The sequence below is a fragment of the Sus scrofa genome, chromosome 10 (assembly GCF_000003025.6).
Source record: "Sus scrofa isolate TJ Tabasco breed Duroc chromosome 10, Sscrofa11.1, whole genome shotgun sequence".
Classification (NCBI taxonomy): Eukaryota; Metazoa; Chordata; class Mammalia; order Artiodactyla; family Suidae; genus Sus; species Sus scrofa.
Window position 1 is genome coordinate 18,131,327 of NC_010452.4, and position 22,279 is coordinate 18,153,605.

Below are 22,279 nucleotides of genomic sequence, written 5' to 3' on the forward strand. Positions count from 1 at the left end.
ATTTCCAGCACTTTCCAAGATTAATACAAAACAGCATGCAATTGGGTAACTAATCGCCTACAGCAGAACCTGAAGACAGGGTTGCTGATGGCTGCCATGTGCAGCTTCCTCCAGGTGGCATCGGAGCAGAGGGAGTAGTGATGTTCATACAGGCACCTGTATTACATCATAGGCACACTTAGCACATATTATAGCCTCCATTCATCACCAAGCTGAGCCTGTCCTTTCCCCAAAGAGTTTTACCACGAAAAAACAAAGTATGGGAACAAGTTCTATAGTTTTTCTTTGCATGACCTGCGTGTGTGTGTGCGTGTGTGTGTGTGTGTGCTGTACCACCTCATGGGCTTACCAATCTACACCTGACCTTGAGTCTAATAAATGGCCTACAAAGAATTTAATGAGCACAGTTAAACCTTTTCAAAAGCAAATCTCCTGAAGGTAAGAATTCCGGAGCAAACCCTAAAATTAAGGGTGGCCTACACATGAATTTTAGATGCAGTCCAGAAAAAGAGCCATTTTTATTGCTTGTCTTTGCTTACATTTCAGACGTGGCTCCAGAGCTTCGATGCTCAGTAACACTGTTGCCTTTGCTTCGGAATGCTTTTATTTTGTTAAAATTACCAATATTATTATAAATTACATTTCTATATAAATTTCCAGTTTTCAAGACGTTTCATGTCCATGAACCCATTTGACTCTTCCTGGAATTCTGTGGTATTAGAAAGGAAGGTATTGATATTTTCACATTACAGGCATGAAAATTGAGGTGCAAAAATTCAGTCTCTCATTCATGGGCCTTTTCCTGAGTGGACACGCATCCTAGAGTTTCCCTATTAACCAATCTGTGAGCCGCTCAGTATGGTGGTGTATCTTTGCCGTCTCGCCATTTTATCCACTGTTTACAAGCTGTGTGTCCTTGGGCAAGTCACTCGACCTCTCTGGGCCTCAGTGTCCTCATCCGTAAAATGAAGGCAAGATCAAAATGCCTCAAGAGGTGGTTACAGTTCACTGAGTTGATCCCCATGAGGTGCTTAGAACAGAGCCAGAACAGAGTGAGTGCTCAATACATGCAAGGATTTTTACTATTCTGTTGTCACTGTTACAGCAGTATCATGCTGCTGGCTTGGCCAGCCTCAGCCCCCAAGAGGGAGCAGCCTGGACTGTCTGAAGCAGGAAAGCGTGCCGAGCAGGCCTCTGCTCTCAGGCCCTTGCTGTTGGCCTGTGAAACAGCAGCCACCACCGTGGCCCAAGGCAGTCATGGACTTTGCTTTCTCTTGGTCTCTAAGGACACCAGCGTCCTGAAGGAGCAACGAGAACAGCCTTTGCCCCTCGTAGCCCCAAAAGCCATTCTTAGGACCCTCAGGTGGCCTCGGCAGTCAGCACTGCCCACGGCTGGGGCACACCTCTCCTGCATCCTGCTTTGGGGAGGCGTCTTAGTCCATTTGTGCTGCCTTGACAAGACAGCACGGATGGGGGCGCATGTAAGCAACAGAAATTTATTTCTTACAATCCTGGAGGTTGGCAGCCCAAGATTAAGGTGCTGGCAGATCTAGTGTCTGGTAAGGGTCTCTTCTTGAATGATAAACAGCTGCCTTCTCGCTGTGTTCTCATGTGGTGGAAGAAGAGGTCTTCTGAAATCTCTCTTTTTTTAAATTTTTTAATTTATTTTTTGCTTTTTTTTTTAGGGCTGAACATAGCATATGGACATTCCTAGGCTAGGGGTCGAATCGGAGCTGCAGCTGCCAGCCTACGCCGCAGCCACAGCTACACCAGATCCTTGACCCACTGAGTGAGGCCAGGGATCAAACCCATGTCCTCAAGGATACTTGTTGGGTTCATTTCCACTGAGCCACAGCAGGAGCGTCTTTTATAAGGGCACAAATCCCATCCATGGGGGCTCCATCCTCATGACTTAATCACCCCCAAAGGCCACCTTCAAATACCATCATGCTGGACATTGGGTTTCAATATACGAATGGGGTGGGGGAAGGGGACACCGACATCTCATATCACCAGGAAGGGTGGGCAGGAGGACTGAGACCCCCCTGTGGGTAACTGGCTTCCTGCACACCCAGCCCTGTCTGTGGAGTTGGCTCAGGGAGGCCCCTGCTTCTCTAGGCTCAAGGGGAAAGAGAGCAAAGGGCCACCAGGGGCCATTGTCAGCTGCTAAAACACCAGACAGACAGGTCGCTGGCCATTCTCCTCTCAGTGGACACTGGGCAGGAACTGTGCCAGGGGAGGCCTGTGCTCCCTGTACCCCGTGAGGCTGCGCCTGTAGCTCTGTGTCCTCAGGCTTCGGACAGGTGATTCTGTGATGTGTATGCATTTGGTCTACACACAACCACTTTCTCTTCGCTGACCTTGAACCTAGTACAGTGTCTTTGACATCTGGCTCAAGGTGGGCCCTCAGCCTCCTGAGCCCCATCTCACTCTGTGTCCGAAGTGGGCAGAGTTCATTCTCCCGACGCCGCAGCTTCTGGCAAATTCCATCAAGATTCCACTGCCTCCATCTCAGGGTTGAGCACCAGGCTCTCCTTGCTTAGGTCCAGGGGGTATGACAGATCCTGTGGTCCCCACAGCAGCCAGGTCCTGCACCACCCCCCGGCCCCGGCGGCCCCCCCAGCAGAGTTGCTGCGGTGACCACCAGAACAGTCGGCAATTGTTGGGAGTGTGGTTTTTCAATTTCGGTTCAGGAGAGAAAATTGATTTCTGAACACTTAGCTTCATTGAGCCGCTGGAATGAATAACTACATTCACTGCCAAGGCTGCCGTTCTCAGATTCCCACTGGGAGGCTGGTTCCTCCAATGCCTGCCGAGCCGCGTGTTTGCACACCCTCTGAACGCTTCCGGATCTGACTCCGGTGCGGAGGCAGAGATGAAGACACAGCACACAAACAGAGGGATATTTGTCCTCCTGCTGCTGTGAAAGCCTCGGGTGCTAACCAGAGAGATTCCCCAGATCCCCACGTTGGTTCTCAAAATATACCTTCTGATCACGTGCAGAGAGCGGTATTATTGGGCGGCGATGGGGAAATACAAAAAGTCACCAAGAGTCTGCCTGCTCCGGCTAAGGATTTAAAAATCACGTTGGAGCTGAGACCCGCAAGAGGCCGAAGACTGCCCATTGTAGTTTACCCTCCGTTAAGCCTAGCCCACTTCATAAGCTGTGTGTGTGTGTGTGTGTGTGTGTGTGTGTGTGTGTGTGTGTGTCTGTCTGTCTGTCTGTCTGTTAGGAAGATCTAGTTGACAGAGGGTAAATGGAAATTTCAACTGCTTGTCCAGGGAGGCCAGAATGGCAGACCAGGGAAGGACATGAGGTCCACAGAAGTGCCCTGAGCTCCCAGTCCAACCTGGTCTGTAGAGACAGCAGCTGAAACATGCCAGGAATTAGCAGAGGGTGGTGTGCATTTAATGCATATAAGGCTCAGACAGGCGAGGGAGGCAGAAGGTGCGAAGGATCCTGAGCCCTTCCAGCCCATCTTGGAACCCCCTGGCTCTGAGACCCTGAACCCCAGGCAGGTGGGCACAAGTTTCCATTGTCAACGGTCTACTCACAGCTTGTGTCTCCTCTTGTGTCTGCCAGGCTGAAGTGTGTGCTGGAACCGTGGCAGAGGTGATCCAGTCTGTGGTCAACGGGGCAGACGGCTGCGTGTTCTGTTTCGGCCACGCCAAGCTGGGTCCGTGAGGCCTCTACTTTGTCACGCTGCTTGCTGGATTCCCAGCCACCCTCCCCCTCCCTCTCTCTCGTGCCCAAAGCCCTCGGATGCTGAACTGAATCATCATGCAGAACCATTTCTGCTTCTGACACGGAGATGCTCATTCCAAGTGGATTCCCAATCATCTAGGAAAGCCTTAGAGCCCCAGATGAACCAAAGGAGGGGTGGGGTTGTTCCCACTTGGTCCAGGCCAGGGTCACACCCAGAAAGCCAGCAGGAAAATTACATTTCCTGACCAGGGGTTTGCGGGGAGTGGAGCGGGCCCCCCCATCTTCATAAAGTACTCAGGTTGGTGGATAGAGCCAATAGGAAAACCAGAGGAGCAGCCACCAAGCGAAGCCCAGGCCACAGTAGCCCCGGTCTGGGGAGATCAGTGCAACAGCATCCCTGCTTCCCTACCATCTGCCTGTGCTGAAGCACCTGGGAAAGGGGCTCCCACGCAGCCCCTCCTGGGTCTGAAGTGCCTTCTCAAACCTGACCTGTGGCCATCTGCTCACCAGGTCTCACCTCACTCACAGGCTTGATAAGTTAGTAGTTGGGGGAGTCCCAAATGGTATCCCTGGGCAGAGCTTTCAACCGCAGCTTGGCTATGATGGCACTGGTTCTAAGCCGGGTCCAAAAGCCCACTTCATCCTACTGCCACTTCGGTTGTCTTGATCTCTGGTCAAAGCAGTGATCTCAGTTTTTTGGGGGATGAGTCTTTTTTTTTTTTTTTTTAAGGCCACACCCACAGCATAGGAAGTTCCCAGGCTAGGGGCTGAATCAGAGCTGCAGCTGCTGGTCTATACCACAGCCACAGCAACGCTAGATCCGAGCCATGTCTGCAACCTCCACCGGAGCTCACAGCAACACCAGATCTTTAACCCACCGAGCGAGGCCAGGGATATACCGCTTCCTCATGGGTACTAGTCGGGTTCTTTACCACCGAGCCACAGCGGGAGCTCCCCTTGGCGTCTATTCTTGAGACTCTAGAATGATGCCCGGACACTCAAGCCACTTTTCTTTCTTCTCCCTTGCTCTCCCAGGAAAATCCTACACCATGATTGGAAAGGACGATTCCATGCAGAACCTCGGCATTATCCCCTGTGCCATCTCCTGGCTCTTCAAGCTGATAAACGAACGGAAAGAAAAGACTGGAGCCCGTTTCTCCGTGCGGATCTCAGCCGTGGAGGTGTGGGGCAAGGAAGAGAACCTCCGGGACCTGCTGTCAGAGGTGGCCACGGGCAGCCTGCAGGACGGCCAGTCCCCGGGCGTGTACCTGTGCGAGGACCCCATCTGTGGCACACAGGTGATTGCTCCTGGGGCTTGGCTTGACTCCAAGGTGGCGCATCCCTGCCTCGGAAACTGGGGCCGTGCACCCCGTGACTCACTCAGCATGTACACTGGGGAGGCTTACGAGTGTTTACTTTAAAGCGGACTGGAACTTTATGGCTTTTGCAGCTGCAGGGCCCTCTGCTTGCCCAACCTAAATATTTGTGCCTTGAGTCTCATTGACAATGAGCAGGAACCACAATTGTTGGAGCACTGGGGGCGGGGGGTGGGGGGCATTGCATTCACTTTCTTTACGCCCCTTTCAAGAAAAAAGAAAAAAGTACAATCTTTCTTTTGTTGAACAACAAGCCGAAATATTTACTGCTTTGCACAAATAGCTAACAGCCATTACTGGGGCTGTTTATGGCTCTATAAACTGTGTTTCTGGCACCGGTTTACAGCCGGATTCGTAGGGCTGTAGGAAAAACTAATAAGCGCTTTCTAATTAGAACCATGATATAATTGCTGGAACTAGGGGAGCCAAGAGAAGTGCAGGTTTGCCTTTTCGGGATGTCGGGCCTGTCGTGAGGTTTCTCCTTTGCTGTCTGACAACAGATGTAGGAATGACCTGGGAGGTCCCTGGTTCGTATCCAGAATAATCAGTTCTTCTAGTTTCTAGCAACAGGCTTTATTTTCTAGTTGTATCAGACGCTTCCATTTTAGATCGGGGTTCCTTTTGATCAGGACCTGCCTCATTCTAAGTGGGATTGCTTTCCCCGCTGCCGCACGTGTCTACTCACACCTGACTGTGTTCTTCCCCTGCTTAAAGCACCTCGGATCCTTCCATTTCTGTTATGAATCCTCGCGGTTTGCAAGGCCCTACATGACCTTCCAGCATCATCCGTGACCACTCCCCTCTTTGCCGCTCCTTAAATTACATTTGGGTCCCCTAAGAACATGGTACCCCTCAAACTTCAGTGTGCCTATGAAGCACTGAGGATCTGGTTAAAAATGCAGATTCTGGTTCCGTAGGTCTGGGATGGGGCCCCTGATGATACATTTCTAATGAGCTTCCCAATGACTGAATGTGCTCAGTAGCAAGGCTCTGAGGCACCAACCATCCTCCCTCTTACTCTGGGCCTTTGCACATTCCGTTCCCCGTGCCCAGAATACTCCTCATCCCCTCTCACTCTTTATCAGGCTAACTCCTTATTTTTTGGAGATTGGCTAGATGTCACTTCTTCCAGGAAGCCCTCCGAGATGTTTCTCCCCATTGTCAATTTTGATTGCCTGGTTAGTTCTCAGCATCTCCCAAAGTTCTGTACCACGTCTGACTGAAATTGGCTCCTCACAGTTTGTTGGTCGGTTGGTTGGTTGGTTGGTAGTGTCCATGGCATGTGGAAGTTCCCAGGCCAAGGGTCGAACCCTTACCACAGCAACAACCCAAGCCACTCCAGTGATCGTGCCAGATCCTTAACCCGCTGTGCCACAAGAGAACTCCCGGCTCTTCATGGTTCTAATAGATGCATCAGATACCATTTGGCTGTGAAACCTAATTAGAGTGCAAACTACGTGGGCATACAAACCTGAATCCAGTACTTCTCAAACTTTAGTCTTCGTCAGAGTCACCTGGGAGTCTTATTGAAACACAGACTGCTGTGATCCACTTCTAAAATTTCTGATTCAGGCCCAGGATGGAGTCTTCAGATGTGCATTTCTAACAAGTTCCCATGTGATGCTCATACTGTTGGTCCAGGGACCACACTGTGAGAACCACTGTTCAGAAGCCTAAGATGTGCTCAGACCACCTCTACAGCATCTTTGATGGAATCAGTGTCACCCTGCCCACTGCTCCCACTTCCAGCATTACCTAGACGTTCAAATATGCTCTAACCTCCTTTTTTTTTTTTTTTTCTTTTTAGGGCTGCACCTGCGGAATATGGATGTTCCCAGGATAGGGGTGGAATCAGAGCTGCCAGCCTAGACCACAGCCACAGCAACGCAGGATCCGAGCTGCATCTGTGACCACAGCTCATGGCAATGCCGGATCCTTACCCCACAGAGCGAGGCCAGGGATGGAACCCACATCCTCATGGATCCTAGTTGGGTTGATTAACCACTGAGCCATAACAGGAATTCCTCCACTCCCTGTTCTAACTCCAATAATGAAGTTCCGCAGAGGTGAAAGCTCTCACCAAAGACCAAGCAAAAGAGAAAGAGACCAACATTGTCTTTCCTTCTTGTTGAAAAATCTTAAACAGTCTTTGGGTTATTTTTCTCCCATAGAAAGTATAAAGCAATGAGCATGACAGAGGGAGTCTCTTCTTTGAAGCTTGAGGATTTTGATGGTCTCAGGTTCCAAATATCAGGTCTCACGGTTCAGAAGTATAGGTACAGTTAGAATCAGGATAGAAAATGGTCAAAATGTGTGCTGACTCTATGGCACATATCTCAGGTCATTTCTTTGAATAAATCAGAAGCATTTGTTCCCCCCTGATAAAGGAGAGCTGGTCCAATGCTCACAGATAATGCTGCTCTGAGTAAGGTTTACTGTAATTGCCAAGGCATCTCATAGGGTTTAGACACATGGCCCACAATGTTTCTTTAATGAATTAATGACTATGCCATGAATGTGAATTTAGGAACTAAAGATAAAATAGGAGTGCCCGTGGTGGTGCAGTGGAAATGAATCTGACTGGTATCCATGAGGATTCGGGTTCAATCCCTGGCCTTGCTCAGTGGGTCGGGGATTTGACATTGCCATGTGCTGTGGTGTAGGCTGGCAGCTGTAGCTCTGACTGGACCCCTAGCCTGGGAACTTCCATATGCTGCGGGTGCCACCCTAAAAGAGCAAAAAAAAAAAAAAAAAAAATATAGCTTTTAAATGATATAGAGGAGGAGTTCCCATTATGGCTCAGCAGTTAATGAACCCAACTCGTATCCATGAGGACGCAAAGATTCAATCCCTGGCCTCACTCAGTGGGATCTGGCATTGCCATGAACTGTGGTGTAGGTTGGCCTGGGAACTTCCATATGCTGTGGATGTGGCCCTAAAAAGACCAAAAAAAAAAAAAAATGTTATAGAGGAGATATTCGAGTACCTTGGGTGTTTTTACAGGTCTTTTTCACTTACTTCTTATATATAATTATGCTAATAAAGGTGGCCTCAAATTGGCTCTAATTAAATAGCTGGAAAAATTGGGAGTTGAGTTCAAGCTGAGTTTTATCACTCCTTTGTGATACACTGTACTGTACTGTCTGGACTAAACTCACGCTTCGCAACTTACCTGCTTCCAAACAATCTAATCTTTGAAATGTTTTCTTAGGTACATGGATTTGTTCCAGAGGTTTACTGGCCTCTGCAGAGGTCAGGGCAGGACACCTGCTCCCTCTAAATCATGCATACAACCATTTCCTTTTCACACCTGCTGTTTACAGATTCCCCTTAAATTGGTGACAATAGATTTCATCCAAGACGTGTGCTCAGCAGTCATTTTCAGGGGTGAATCCATCAAGCTGGTGTAGGCGCTGGTTCCAGAAGGACATCCGGCCTCCGAGGATGCAGGATGGACAGGGCGGACCCTCCCGCCCGCAGCCTTAGCCCTTCCCTGTGTCTTCCAGCTGCAGAACCAGAGCGAGCTGCGGGCACCCACCGCAGAGAAGGCGGCCTTCTTCCTGGACGCTGCCATCGCCTCCCGGAGGGGCAACCAGCAGGACTGCGACGAGGACGACCTCCGCAACTCCCACATGCTCTTCACGCTGCACATCTACCAGTACCGCATGGAGAAGAGCGGCAAGGGGGGAAGTAAGTTCTCTCTACCTTTCCTGCCTCCTTTGCTCCCCACCTGCTTTGGGGAGAAGCCTCTCCTCCAGGGCAGCCGTGACCTTTTAAAATGTAGAGCCATTTGCAGCCACATGGATGGAACTAGAGATTCTCATACCAAGTGAAGTAAGTCAGAAAGAGAAAGACAAAGACCCTATGATATCACTTATGTCTGGAGTCTAATATACGGCACAAATGAACCTGTCTACAGAAAAGAAACAAACTCATGGACTTGGAGACCAGACTTGGGGTTGCCAAGGGAGGAGGGAGAGGGAGTGAGATGGACGGGGCGTCTGGGGTGAGTAGATGCCAACTATTCCATTTAGGATGGATAAGCAATGAGGTCCTGCTGTAGAGCACAGGGAACTATAGCCGATCCCTTGGGATGGAACATGATGGAGGATAATATGAGAAAACGAATGTGTATATACGTATAACTGGGGCACGTTGTTGTGCGGCAGAAATGGACAGAACGTCTTAAGTCAACTATAATAAACATTTTTTAAATAAGAAAAATAAATTAAAAAATAAATAAAATGTGCACCCATCTCCCCAGCATAGAGTGCGCTGATATGTCACTCAAGATCATTGCAGAGTCTGGGCTGAAGTTTGCTTTAGAACCTCCAAGGGAAAGGAGTTGGCTTGGTGAAGATAATTTTTGGATGCAATTGCCATGGGAACAAGAGAGAACATATTTAAAAAAGCAAAACAACTGCTTGATGGTATCTTTTTGTTCATAAACCTTAAAGATACTCAACATGAAAGACCGACTTGTATCTGCCAAAGCACCCCAGCAGTGTTATTAATCATTAGCTTCAATCCACTGTGTGGACCTGAAAGAAACAAATCATGGGTTTTCGAGAGTCTGTAAATCAGACTTTTGAATAACTAACCAGATTCTGGCTCCCTCCTTCCCTCCCTCCCTCAGGTTATGCCCAGCAGTTACCTTTCTCTGTAAAAACCTATGCCCAGGCCACGTTCTGTGAGCAAGCAGCACCATCAGGTACCCAGCTCAATGCTTATGCAGTCCCCTCTCAGCTTTTTGCTTTTTTGTATTTCCCTTTTTTTTTAATTTTTAAAAATTTGTATGTATTTATTTGCCTTTTTAGGGCCACACCTGCACCCGCAGCATATGGATGTTCCCAGGCTAGGGGTCCAATCGGAGCTATAGCTGCTGGCCTACACCACAGCCACAGCAACGTGGGATCCGAGCCACATCTGCAACCTACACCACAGCTCACAGCAACCCCGGATCCTTAACCCACTGAGCGAGGCCAGGGATCAAGCCTACATCTTCATGGCTGCTAGTTGGGTTCATTAACCCTGAGCCACAATGGGAACTCCTTCCTTTTTTTTTTTTTTTTTTTGTTAAATGCAAGTATAGTTGATTTACAGTGTTGTGCCAATTTCTGTTGTACAGCAAAGTGACCCAATCATACATTCCTTTTCTTATATTATTTTATATTATCGTCCATCATGTTCTATCCTAAGTGTTTGGATATAGCTGGTCCCCTGTGTTGTACGGCAGGACCTCATTGCTGATCCATTCTAAATGGAATAGTTGGCCTCTACCAACCCCACGCTCCCAGTCCATCCCATCCTCTTGGCTGTTTTCAGAGCTGGCACCGACCGTGGTGCAGGGCTCCATTCTTTGTCTGCCAAGCGGTATATACTCTTTGCTCTGTGGTTGAGCACCAGTGCTCAGCTGCGTGTCTCAGGTGGGATCCTGGGCCATGGCAGAGTCATCTGTAGACCTCGTTGGCCTTCTCAGGCAAGTTGGGCCACCAGGCTGGGCTGACCAGGCAGCAGCTTCCAGAGTCTCACTCTGTCCACATCTCTGGGGCTTTCCAAACAGGCAGCTGACCCCCAGTGCCCTCCAAGCAATGGCCTCAAGGATGCTAGATGCTAGGAAAACAAACCAAAGCCCTGAATTAGGAGACTTACCCTGGTGCCTGGAAATTGTGAAGCACATTGACTAATACAAGGTAATCAGTTAACCTAATTCCAGGTGGGGCCTGAGTCTGTGGAGGGGCTCCCCAGTCTATCCCCACGTCTCCTTGTTGCCCAAAGACTTGGAAACCAGTTTTCCTGGAGCTAACTCTGGGGGCTTCCATCACCCCACAAGTGGAAGCTCTCTCTTTTCTCCTGTCTCAACGCCTTTGTTGGCCCCTGTTCTTATTCCTACTGCTTAAGTGCTCTTGTCTAGTTCAGGCTTATGAGGTATAATTTAAATTCAGTAAGACCTACCCGTCTTGCGTGTCGTTAAATGAATTTTGGCAAATCTATTCAGTCGTGTATCAAGATACAGAACAGAGCCATCACCCCATAAAGGTCCCTTTTGCCCCAGTAGCCAGCCCTTGACAACCACGGCGTCAGACTTTTGTCCTTAGAGGTTTGCCATCGTCCAGAACATCCTATCAATGGAATCGCGTGGTCCACAGGTGGCCCTTTTGTGTGTGGCTTCTTTCACTTAATGCAATGCATTGGAGATGCCTCTTTGTGGCTGCAGGTGTCCATCCTTCACTGACTTGCCCTGCTGCCTGCTCCTTTAGTTTTAACTTGGCCTAAAGGGGTGCCCTTTCCCTACCCCCAGCACTGAAATCTCACCATATATCTTCACAAGGGCCAGAGTTCCAACAAATCCGGGCCCCACCTGCAGCCTCGGCTTCCTGTACTGGCTGCCACCTAGGAGTCCAGAGGTAGTGGCTCTTGCTGGTACCCAGACAGATGTGCCATCAGCACATCAGATCCCTCTTGACAACAGGAATGAGGATGAAGGTCTGACCGGGGCTGGGCTGAAGATTTTCAGTGGGAGTCTTTCGGGGGAGATCGTTGCTCAGTGAAGGGCTCCCATCACGCTTAGTCCTTCTGTTTAGAAAAACGTGCATAAAGAAGGAAATGGGGGATTAAGATAGGGATGAAAAGATCCAGATCTTGAACATCTGTCACAGAATTTCATCCACCAGCTCTCCTAACAAGCTGGGGGCTGACTTTCAATCCCGCCCTCACTGGTTTGTTGTTGTTGTTGTTGTTGTTTTGTCCCCTGGGTTAGGTCTTAGCAGCGTGACTGTGGGAGTCTGAAAAATGTTTATTTTATTCTTTTAAGCCGCCAGGGATAAGCATAATCAAACCCCGCCGTAGATTCTTGTGCTTTCATCACAGGGTGACTTGCACAGGGTCTCAATCTGGAGCCAAACAGCTTCCAAGCGACTCTGGGCCGAAAAACCCAGGAGAAAGGGAACCATCTTTTGGGTTTTACCCCAAAAGCTAAAACAACCTTCTTTTCAGTTTTGCACTTTCTTCCCCGGTTCTGCTCTCAGAATCCGAAAGTAGATTGGCATCTCGAAGACAAAGAAAGCGTTAATTAAATTATTTCCACTCTAAGAATGGAAGGTGTTGCGTCCACAAAACTGTAGGCGGGGACAGTCCCCCCGCCTGACCATCCACCCACATCCGCCCTTCACAAGTTCTGGGCGCTTCTTAAATATTTAACAAAAAAAATCCATCTTCGTCCTCTTTCGCAATTGTGAAAGGGAATTGCTTTTAAATAATACATTCCAGTTAAAAGGCAAATGCCTCTCATGGCTTCCCAAACCTCGTTAAGTACTTTCTGATGGATCTGGAGATGAGAACCAAGTGAAGGGAGGCATCCAAGCCAAAGTGGGGGTCAGCCCCGAAGGATCTGGGGGTGTCACCTGCTGCCACAGCACCTGGCTTCCTGTGAGAAAGGGACGCCAGGTCAGCGTGCACACAGCCTCCCGGTCCAGGGCTGGCTTGGCTTCAGTGCATTTGCATCTGTTTCAAATATAATGAGGAGATTTGGAGTGTTGTTTAAAATGGAAATTTTGTTTATTTACATATAAGTAATAATCCCTGTGGACCTGGCAGCCAGAACTCAATTAAGGGCAAGTTTATTAATCAGTCACCCCACAGGGAAGCAGAGCAGAGCGATCTGCTGCTAACTGGCCATTAGAAGCAGAGATGATGGATTCAAAGAAATCTCTGCTGCAAGAACTAAACACACCCTGTATATATGGGCATTTGCATCTTATACACACGTGTGTGTGTTATACACACACACACACACACATACACAAGCACACATAGAAGTGGACAGAAAAAAGTGTGTTCCACATGTCCAGGCAAGAACGAGAAGAACATTCGGTGTTGATGGATCACAGTTTTGCAGGTGGCACAAGGTGAAGCTGAAAAGACCTCCTGGCTGAAAGGTTTGGGGAGCAGTGCTGGGGCTGATTCTTCACCCATCGGGGGAGCCTCCTGCTGCTTTGCTAAGCTAGATCTGTAAGGGCTTGAGAATCCCCTTGGGAATTCCAGCACTGAGGAAGCCCTCTTAAAACTGTAATACCTAGGAGCTGCTCCCTGTAAAGATGGGTGAAGTAAGAGTCCAAGGCAAGATGGTGCTGGTGGAATACTTGAGTGGAGTACGTTCACGATGCAGAATTGTACAAGGCCTATTGATAAAGATGACTTTAAAAACATCATGTGGGAGTTCCCGTCGTGGCTCAGCGGTTAACGAATCCGACTAGGAACGTGAGGTTGAGGGTTCGATCCCTGGCCTCGCTCAGTGGGTTACGGATCCAGTGTTGCCGTGAGCTGTGGTGTGGGTTGCAGACTCGGCTCAGATCCTGTGTTGCTGTGGCTCTGGTGTAGGCCGGCGGCTACAGCTCCGATTCGACCCCTGGCCCGGGACCTCCATATGCCGCAGGAGCAGCCCAAGAAATAGCCAAAAGACAAAAAAAAAAAAAAAATCATTTGGATGAATAATCTAAGCTCGCAAGCAAATACTGCCCAGAGTTAAGAAGGACACCAGCTCTCTGGTTTGTTCGTTCACTGTTTTGCCTCCACGGGAAGCCCAGAGGCCCAGTGAGGGCTGGGCTGGCTGGGCGTGCACAGTATGAGCACACGGGCACACACATGTGTGTGCACATGAACCAGCGTACAGGGACAGGGACGCTGATCTGTTTACGAGGCTGATGGGACTCTTCCCTTCATCTTGGTGGCTCTTGACCACCAGCCATTCTTTCTTGTGTCTTGGAATGGCCTGCCTCACTGATGCCTTGTCCAGGGCTGTGTGGTCCACAGGACTCTAGAGATCCATTATTTGGGGGGGCAGATGTGGGCAAAGGGATCCAGGAAAAAAAAAAAACATTGCTTCTAAACAAGGCTGAGGATGCTTCTAACGAAGCTTCTAAACGTTGCTTCTATATGATGTGCAGTGAGGATGGCCACACAGAGAGGCGGGGCCGGGCAGAGGGGGTGACACTGCAGGGCTCTTGTGTCCCCCTTGGTCAAGAGTGAAGTGACAGTTTGATGATTTTAGATATTCGAAATATAATTTTTTAAATCTTTGGGGAGTTTCCTTTGTGGCTCAGCAGTAACAAACCTGACTGGCATCCATGAGGACCCAGGTTTGATCCCTGGTCCCACTCAGTGGGTTAAGGATCTGGCGTTGCCGTGAGCTGTGGCATAGGTCGCAGATGTGGCTCAGATCTGGTGAGGCTGTGGCTGTGGTATAGGCTGGCAGCTGCAGCTCTGATTTTCCCCCTAGACTGGGGACCTCCATATGCCACAGAGGCAGCCCTAAAAAAAACCAAAACATGAAAAATAAACTCTTTGGCCAGGAGACCATATTTCAAACCATGCAGCCTGTAGTTGCCATAGTGATGTCTCCTGGCCTCCCCAACCTCTCCATCAGAGCAGCTGTTCCCGACCTTCTCTGCAAGCCTGAGGCCCCCGCTCTACCACTTGCAGCAGACAACCAGCTTCCTGTTTAAGAAGAAAGAGTCAGTCTGGCTATGACCTCAGCTTCTGTCCTCGTAGCTTTGAAATCTCCTTGTGCCTGTACTCGGTCTCCCCCGCGCCTTCCCCATTGGGCTGCCGTCCTCAACTCCTTACTTCCTTATCCTGTCCCCTTCTGCTGCTTCTGGGACCTCGCCAATCAGACCCCATCAATCATCTTCTCATGCTTTTATTCTCAATCTCTCCTACCATCAAAGTCAGGGCTGCCTGCTCTTGGAAGGCATGCAAGGGAAGGAACAATAACGTCAACAATAAAAAGCCTTGGCGTTCCCACCATGGTGCCGTGGGTTAAGAATCCAACAGTAGCAGCTGGCTTTGCTGTGAAGGTGTGGGTTCAATCCCCAGCCCAGCACAGGTGGTGAAAGGATCCCTCATTGCCACAGCTGCAGCTCAGGTCACAACTGTGTCTCAGATTCAATCCCTGGCTTGGGACCTTCCATACACCATACGTGTGGCCTTACATAAAATAAAAATTAAAAATAAAAAACGTGTCTATGCCCCACTTCCCCCTGGAGCTGCCTCTCCATAAACCTTTCAGATTCTCCCCTTTGTGAAATATCTTCCTCTTTTCAGCCCCATAGCAGGGAGATGTGAAGTGGGAGAGGTTAAGCCACTGCTTTATCATCTGTCTCAGTCATTCTGGGCTTGTCTAAGCCCCAGCTGACGACAAACTCCCTAAGGACAGAGTCCCCTGTTCCCTGGCACCTGTCCTCCACAGCCAAGGAGCGTGTCCGTACATCAGTCCTTGGGTGTCACGCCGATGGCACGTGTGCTGTGTATTAAAGTGAGTGGATTTCTCTCTTACCTAGAGCAGCGGTTTCAGAAAAAGACCGTTCTGTTACCTTCGTGCAATCAGGTGGTGTGAATGCAGGGAAGCCCTCTATGCAGCGCTGTCAGAAGGGGTTGGTCAGTTAACTGAGAAAGTTCAGTTAAAAAGGGAGATACATAGGAGGTCCTGTTATGGCTCAGTGGTTAACAAACCCAGCTAGGATCCATGAGGATGCAGGTTCGATCCCTGGCTCCACTCTTGGGTTAAGGATCTGGCGTTGCTGTGAACTGTGCTGTAGGTCGCAGATGAAGCTCAGATCCCGTGTGGCTGTGGCTGTGGCGTAGGCTGGCAGCTGCAGCCCTGATTTAACCCCTAGCCTGGGAACTTCCATAGGCCACAGATGCGGCCCTAAAAAAGAAAAAAAAAAAATGGGGGGGGGGGAATCATATAAAAGGATACATGTGGAGTTCCAGGTATGGTTCGGTGGGTTAAGGACCCGATGTAGTGTCTCTGAAGATTCAGGTTCAATCCCTGACCTCACTCAGTGGGTTAAGGATCTGTTGTTGCCGTAACCTGTGATGTAGGTCGCAGATGCGGCTTGGACCTGGGGTGCTGTGGCTGTGTCGTGGGCCATAGCTGCAGTTCTGATACAGCCCCTAGCCTGGGGAACTTCCATATGCTACAGGTGCGGACATAAAAAGAAAAAAAAAAAAAGAATACATTCATGTCATAAACATTTTCAACTTAAAACATACAGTTGTGTGTTTTATTCATCAGTCTTCTGATACAGGGCCATGAGATGAGTTTTCAGCTTTAGATTCTGACTTTTATAAACTACATGTATGTTGATAATGGTCTGCTTTTTGCTTTAAGTTTCTTCTTTTTTTTTTTTTTTTTGGTCTTTTTAGGGCCGAACCCATGGCATACGGAGGTTCCCAGGCTAGGGGTCAAATTGGAGTTGCAGCTGTCAGCCTACACCACAGCCACAGCCACACCAAATCCAAGCTGCATCAACAACCTACACCACAGCTCACGGCAACACCGGATCCTTAACCCACTGAGCAAGGCCAGGGATCGAACCCATGTCCTCATGGATCCTAGTCAGATTCATTACTACGGAGCCACGACAGGAACTCCCTCAATTTCTTCTGAGTCATTCAAGAACTTAAGAGACACTTACGCAGCTCACTGGGTATAGACTTTCTAGATCCTTAAAGTGTTTTCCAGTCTCTAATTTCTCATTCACACCTAATTCCGCCTCTTTGTTTCAAAAATTAACTCTTTTTAACCACATCTTTCCAGAGCGTTAAGTTCACCTTTTTAAAAAAGTTAACTCTCTTTACATAATCATATTTTATTGGTTTACATACTATTTGATTATATTTCTATTTGCAATATCAAGTACAGGTGGCATAATTAGGTTTAAGAGGAAACTCAGTTGCCCTGTTGATTAGTGTACAGCTCATCCTCTTGGAGCAAAAGTGCAGAGACAAATTAGAGAACAGCAGCCAGCATGTGTCATAAGCAGCGGACAGTGGGCAGCGTGCCCGATGCTGGTGATGGAGGGCCTTGGTTAACCTGGCCAGGTGGCAAAACCATGGCTCCCAAACTTTGCTGCTCAAGAGACTCACCTGGAGAGCTTTTCACTGAATCCCAATGCCCATGTCACACTCCAGAGCGATCAAATTAGAAAGCTTGGGAGAGTAGGGTTTAGGCATCCATAGATTCTAAAGATCCAAGGTGATTCTGACATGCAGCAAAGTCTGGGAACCACGGATTTAGGGGAAAGTGAGTTAAAAGAGTTTCTACAAGCTTTATGGTTCGCTCTGGATTTTCATCTTAGATATAGCACTAATTTTTTATCAGATCTGGAGTGATTTAGTTAACATCTGGGAAGCTCAGTTTCCTCATCCATCAAATGGAGCCAATTCTTACACTACAGGAATGTCATAGGAATTAAGCGGTTTTAGAAGAATTTAGCATTTCCTGGCACTGTGCATGTGAGCTGGGTGAGTCGTGCAGGCTCAGGAGTGGGATACATTTGTACATTGCTTCCTGTGGGAGAGGAAGCCGTGGGGGTGATTTCACAGGGTCCAAGTCTAGACTTGAAATACACATATTAGAGGGAGTTCCTGTTGTGGCTCAGCAGTTAGCAAACCTGACTAGCATCCATGAGGATGCAGGTTCGATCCCTGGCCTCGCTCAGTGGGTTAAGGATCCAGTGTTGCCGTGAGTTGTGGTGTAGGTCACAGATGCAGCTTGGATCCCATGTTGCTGTGGCTGTGGCCTAAGCCAGCAGCTATAGCTCTAGTTGGACCCCTAGCCTGGGAACCTGCACATGCCTCAGGTGCGGCCCTAAAAAGGCAAGAAAGAAAGGAAGGAAGGAAGAAAGAAAAACACATATTAGAATATAAATAAAGGGTCTCAAGGCAGACTGGGTTATGTTCCTCAACCTTGCAGCTGTGACCTCGGAAATCTGAAAAGTTGATGAGGTACCTGCTTCTTACCTGCTGTTCATTAACACCTGTTTTGTTCATTGATTCTAGAACTACTTTCTCTCCAGCCACCTGTAGTAATGGAAATATTTGGTAAGAGCAGATGGCCTGTGCTCACTCGCTCTGCACCATTCCAGATGCAGCACCAGGTGTGAAATTCACAATTCTGTGATGATTGAAACTCCAGTGGGTATAGAGTGAAGTTGATTTTCCATTGTTTAAAATGTGACTCTCACTTTTGAGTCATGCAGGTGTAATTATAGGTGTTTTATGATATTAGTCTTCAGTGCCGTCTAAACTGTGCCTTTTGTTCTCCGTGTTCTCCTTTACTGCATGTACATTATGCATTTTATTCCATTACATCAAATGGACTATTAGACTCTGAAAGTCCAAATTGGTCCCTGTCTTTGCCCTTTAATCTGCGGCACGCATGAAATATCTGAGCTTCTCCTGTCTATATAATTAGGTTGCAAAACAGATGATATTTTGCTTTAGAAAGAACTCTTTCCCTTCCGTGCTGCCAGTGGCCTGATCTCGCATGATGCAAAATGGAATAAAAGAGAAGTTGCACATTTTATCTTTCTTTTTAAGGGTTTTTGCTGGGGAAAGTTGGAGGTAAACACAATGTAGCATCCTTAATGTGGACAGTGCTTTGCCAGAGTCACTGGAGAGCCCGGATTGAAATGCTGTGCTCTCTGTACTTTTTTGCTCAGTACTAGGTGTGGAAGCAGAGGGTGGGCTGGGCAGAGACAAGGCTGGGGTCCAGACAGCAGCAGTTTCTGGATGTGTGAGTGGATTCCAGATGCTGCCTGCCTGTGCTTTGCTATCCGCCAGGACCCGGACCCACCCTCATCCCACCCCCTGCATCAGCTTTCCCAGCCAATCTTTTCCACTTTGGCTCAGGTGACCCGGCTTCAACAATGGCCTTAGGAAGTCGTGATTTCTACCTTTGCTGTTTTTCCTCCATGCAGAGTGGAATGGTGCTTCTCCTAGAGCAATAGGAGGTGGGCTGCTGGTGTGAGCTGCCCTCCAACCCCCGGAAAGGTAGGAATCCAGAGGCCTGAGGAGTAGGAGTCTGCTGCTGCCTGGGGAGTTAGGGCTGGAAAGGGAGATGATCCCGGAGCTGGGGTGATGTGCTAAAGCCACACTCCCCTGGGCCAGTGGGGCCTGGGACAAAGAGGCAGTTCATAGCCTCTGCCGTCTCCAGAACTGGCTGAGGCCACATGAATGAAAAGCACAGGTCTTAAACGTTTGAATCCAAGCTCTATCACTGACAGCATCATCTTGGGCAAGGTGCCTTTTTTTTTTAATAATATACTGTATACCTTTTATTTCTTTTTCTTGGCTTATTGCATTGGCTAGAACCTCCAGTACAAAGCTGAACTGAAAGGCTCAGAGTGAACATCACTGTCTTATTTCTGATCTTGGAAGGCTTTTGGTCTTACACCATTAAGAATGCAATTGGGGAGTTCCGGTCGTGGCGCAGTGGTTAACAAATCTGACTAGGAACCATGAGGTTGCGGGTTCGGTCCCTGCCCTTGCTCAGTGGGTTAACGATCTGGCGTTGCCTTGAGCTGTGGTGTAGGTTGCAGACGCGGCTCAGATCCTGCGTTGCTGTGGCTCTGGCGTAGGCCGGTGGCTACAGCTCTGATTCGACCCCTAGCCTGGGAACCTCCATATGCCGCGGGAGTGGCCCAAGAAATAGCAAAAAAAAAAAAAAAAGACAAAAAAAAAAAAAAGAATGCAATTGGCTGTATGTTTTTCCTAGACACTTATAATCAAACAGAGGATATCACCTTTGATTTATATATTGCCAAGCATTTTTATCAGTAATGGTTGTTGGAGTTTGCTAAACACTGTATCTGCATCTACTGAGAGAATCATATAATTTTTCTTTTTAGTTTGTTAATATGGTAAATTATAACGATAGATTAATTTTTTGTTAACCAACCTTGCATTCCAGGGATAAATCCTCATGGTAGAAAATCCTTTTTTTTAAAAAAAAAATTTGTGGCCACACTCATGGCATATGGAAGTTCCTGAGTCAGGGACTGAATCTCAGCTGCAGCTGCGTCTTATGCCACAGCTGTGGCAGTGCCAGATCCTTTAACCCACTGCACCAGGTTGGGGATTGAACCCATGCCTCCACAATGACCCGAGCCACTGCAGTTGGATTCTTAACCCAATGCACCACAGCAAGAACTCCTATAAAATCCTTTTTAATATGTTCCTAAATGCAGTTTTCTAGTATGGCTCTCTAACATTTTGTTTAGAAATTTTACATCAGTGTTCATGAAGGCTATTGGTCTTCAATTTTTTTCTTGTAATATCTTTGTCTGTTTTTCATATCAGGGTAATCCTAGCCTCATAGATTTAATTGGAGAGAATTTTCAGGAAGAATGTGTGCAAAATGGATATTATTTCTTCCTTGAATGTTTGGTAGAATTTACCAGTGCAGCTGACTGTGCTGTTTTCCATGAGGAAAGGTTGTTAACTACAGAGTCTGTTTCTTTAGCAGTATAAGGCTATTAACATTATCTACTACTACTTGAGTGAGCTTTGGTACTTTATATGTTTTAAGAAATTTGCTCATTCTTTCGAATTGTCTAATTTACTGGTATAATGTTTCTTTATTGTCTTTTTTATGTTCATAGAAACCATAGTGAGGCCACTTTTTTTTTGTTCCTGACATTGGTAATTTATGTCTCTTCTCTCCTTCTTTGCTGATCAGTCGTGTTGGAGATTTATCAATTTTATTGACCTCGAAGAACCAGCTTTTGGTTTGATTGATTTTTTTCTATTGTTTTTAAATTTTTATTTCATTGGTTTCTACTGTTATGTTATTTCCTTTCTGCTCTTTTGCCTTTAATTTGCTCATCTTTTTCTAATTTATTAAAGTGGGTACTGAGGTAATTTATTTGAGACCTCTGTTGTTTTCTGATATAGGCGTTTAATAGTATAAATTCCCTCCTAAGTACTTCTTTAAGGGCATGTCAGTAATTTGGATAAGTTGTGTTTTCATTTTCATTCTCTTAAAAACACTTTCCAATCTCTATTTTGATTTCTTCTTTAACTCCAAGTTATTCGGAGCTGTATTGTTGAGTTTCAAAGTATTTAGGAATTTTCCAGATAACTTTCTGGATTGACTTCCAATTTAATTCTAGTGTGTCAGAGAGCATATTTTGAATGATATGAATCTTTTAAAATGTATTTAGAATGTTTTATATAACAATATGGTCTATCTTGGTAAATGTTTTGTGTGCACTTCAAAAGAACATGCATTCTGCTGCTGTTGGGTTGAATGTTCTATAAATGTCAAGTAGAATGAGTTGGTTGATAGTGTTGTTGAAATCTTCTATCTCCTTACTGGGTTTCTGTCTACTTGTTATATAAGTTACTGAGCCAAGGAGGTATTTGCAGTCTCCAACTCTAGTTACGGACTTGCCTGTTTATTCTTGCAATTCTATCAGTTTTACTTCATGTATTTGCACTTCTGTTACTAGATGCATAAACATTTTTTGTTATGACCTCTCTGATGAATTGTACCCTTTGTCACTAAAAATGTCCTTCTTTCCCTCTAGTTATATTTTTGTCTCAAGTTTCTTTTGTTTGATATTTATAGAGACACCCCAGTTTTCTTATAGCTACTGTTTGCATATTACAGTCTTTTTCATACTTAGATTTTCAACCTATTGTTTCTTGGTATTTGAAGTGCATTCATCATAGGGAGAATATAGTAGAGTCTTGCTTTTTTATGGAATGTGACAATACCTACTTTTTAATCATGGTATTCAGACTCTTTACATTTAATATGATAATTCATACGGTGTGGCCCAAAGTATTATTTTTCTGTAGGTTTTCTATTCAACCCATCTGTTCTTTGTTTTCGTTTTCATTTTATTTGCTTTCTTTTGAATTTATTGGACATTTTAAATGATTCCACTTTATATCCTTTGTTGGATTTTTAGCTGTGACTCTTTATTATTTAGTGATGGTTTTAGGATTTGTCATACACATCTTTAAGTTATCACAGTCTACTTTTAAGTGTTATTATACCACTTCATGACCAGAATAAGAACCTTACGATAGAGTCCTTTCAATTCTCCACCCCAACCTTTGTGCTGTTGTTGTCAAACATTTTAATTCTGCATGTTATAAACCACACATTATATTGCTATTATATTATATTATATTGTTATTATATTGCATATGTTATAAACCACACATTATATTGTTATTTTTGCTTTAATAGTAACTAGCTTGTTTAAATAACAGGAAGAAAGCATATATTTATTCTCATAGTTGTCACTTCCAAAGCTCTTCATTCTTTTGTGTATAGCCTTTATGATGAATTCTTTCAGCCTTTTTAAGTCTGAAAAAGGTTTTATTTCCCTTTTATCTAAGA

The 22,279-nt window shown here is 46.7% G+C and overlaps 1 protein-coding gene across 3 annotated transcripts in view; it reads left to right on the plus strand.

Annotated features, from left to right (window-relative positions):
* Positions 1–22,279, plus strand: part of KIF26B (kinesin family member 26B) — a 511,688-nt gene that overhangs the window by 422,962 nt on the left and 66,447 nt on the right. For all 3 annotated transcript variants that reach the window (XM_021064466.1, XM_021064467.1, XM_021064468.1), the window contains 3 exons: positions 3,584–3,677; positions 4,742–5,004; positions 8,589–8,772. In XM_021064466.1, coding sequence (XP_020920125.1) covers positions 3,584–3,677; positions 4,742–5,004; positions 8,589–8,772 — 541 coding nt within the window. The remainder of the gene's footprint in view (positions 1–3,583; positions 3,678–4,741; positions 5,005–8,588; positions 8,773–22,279) is intronic.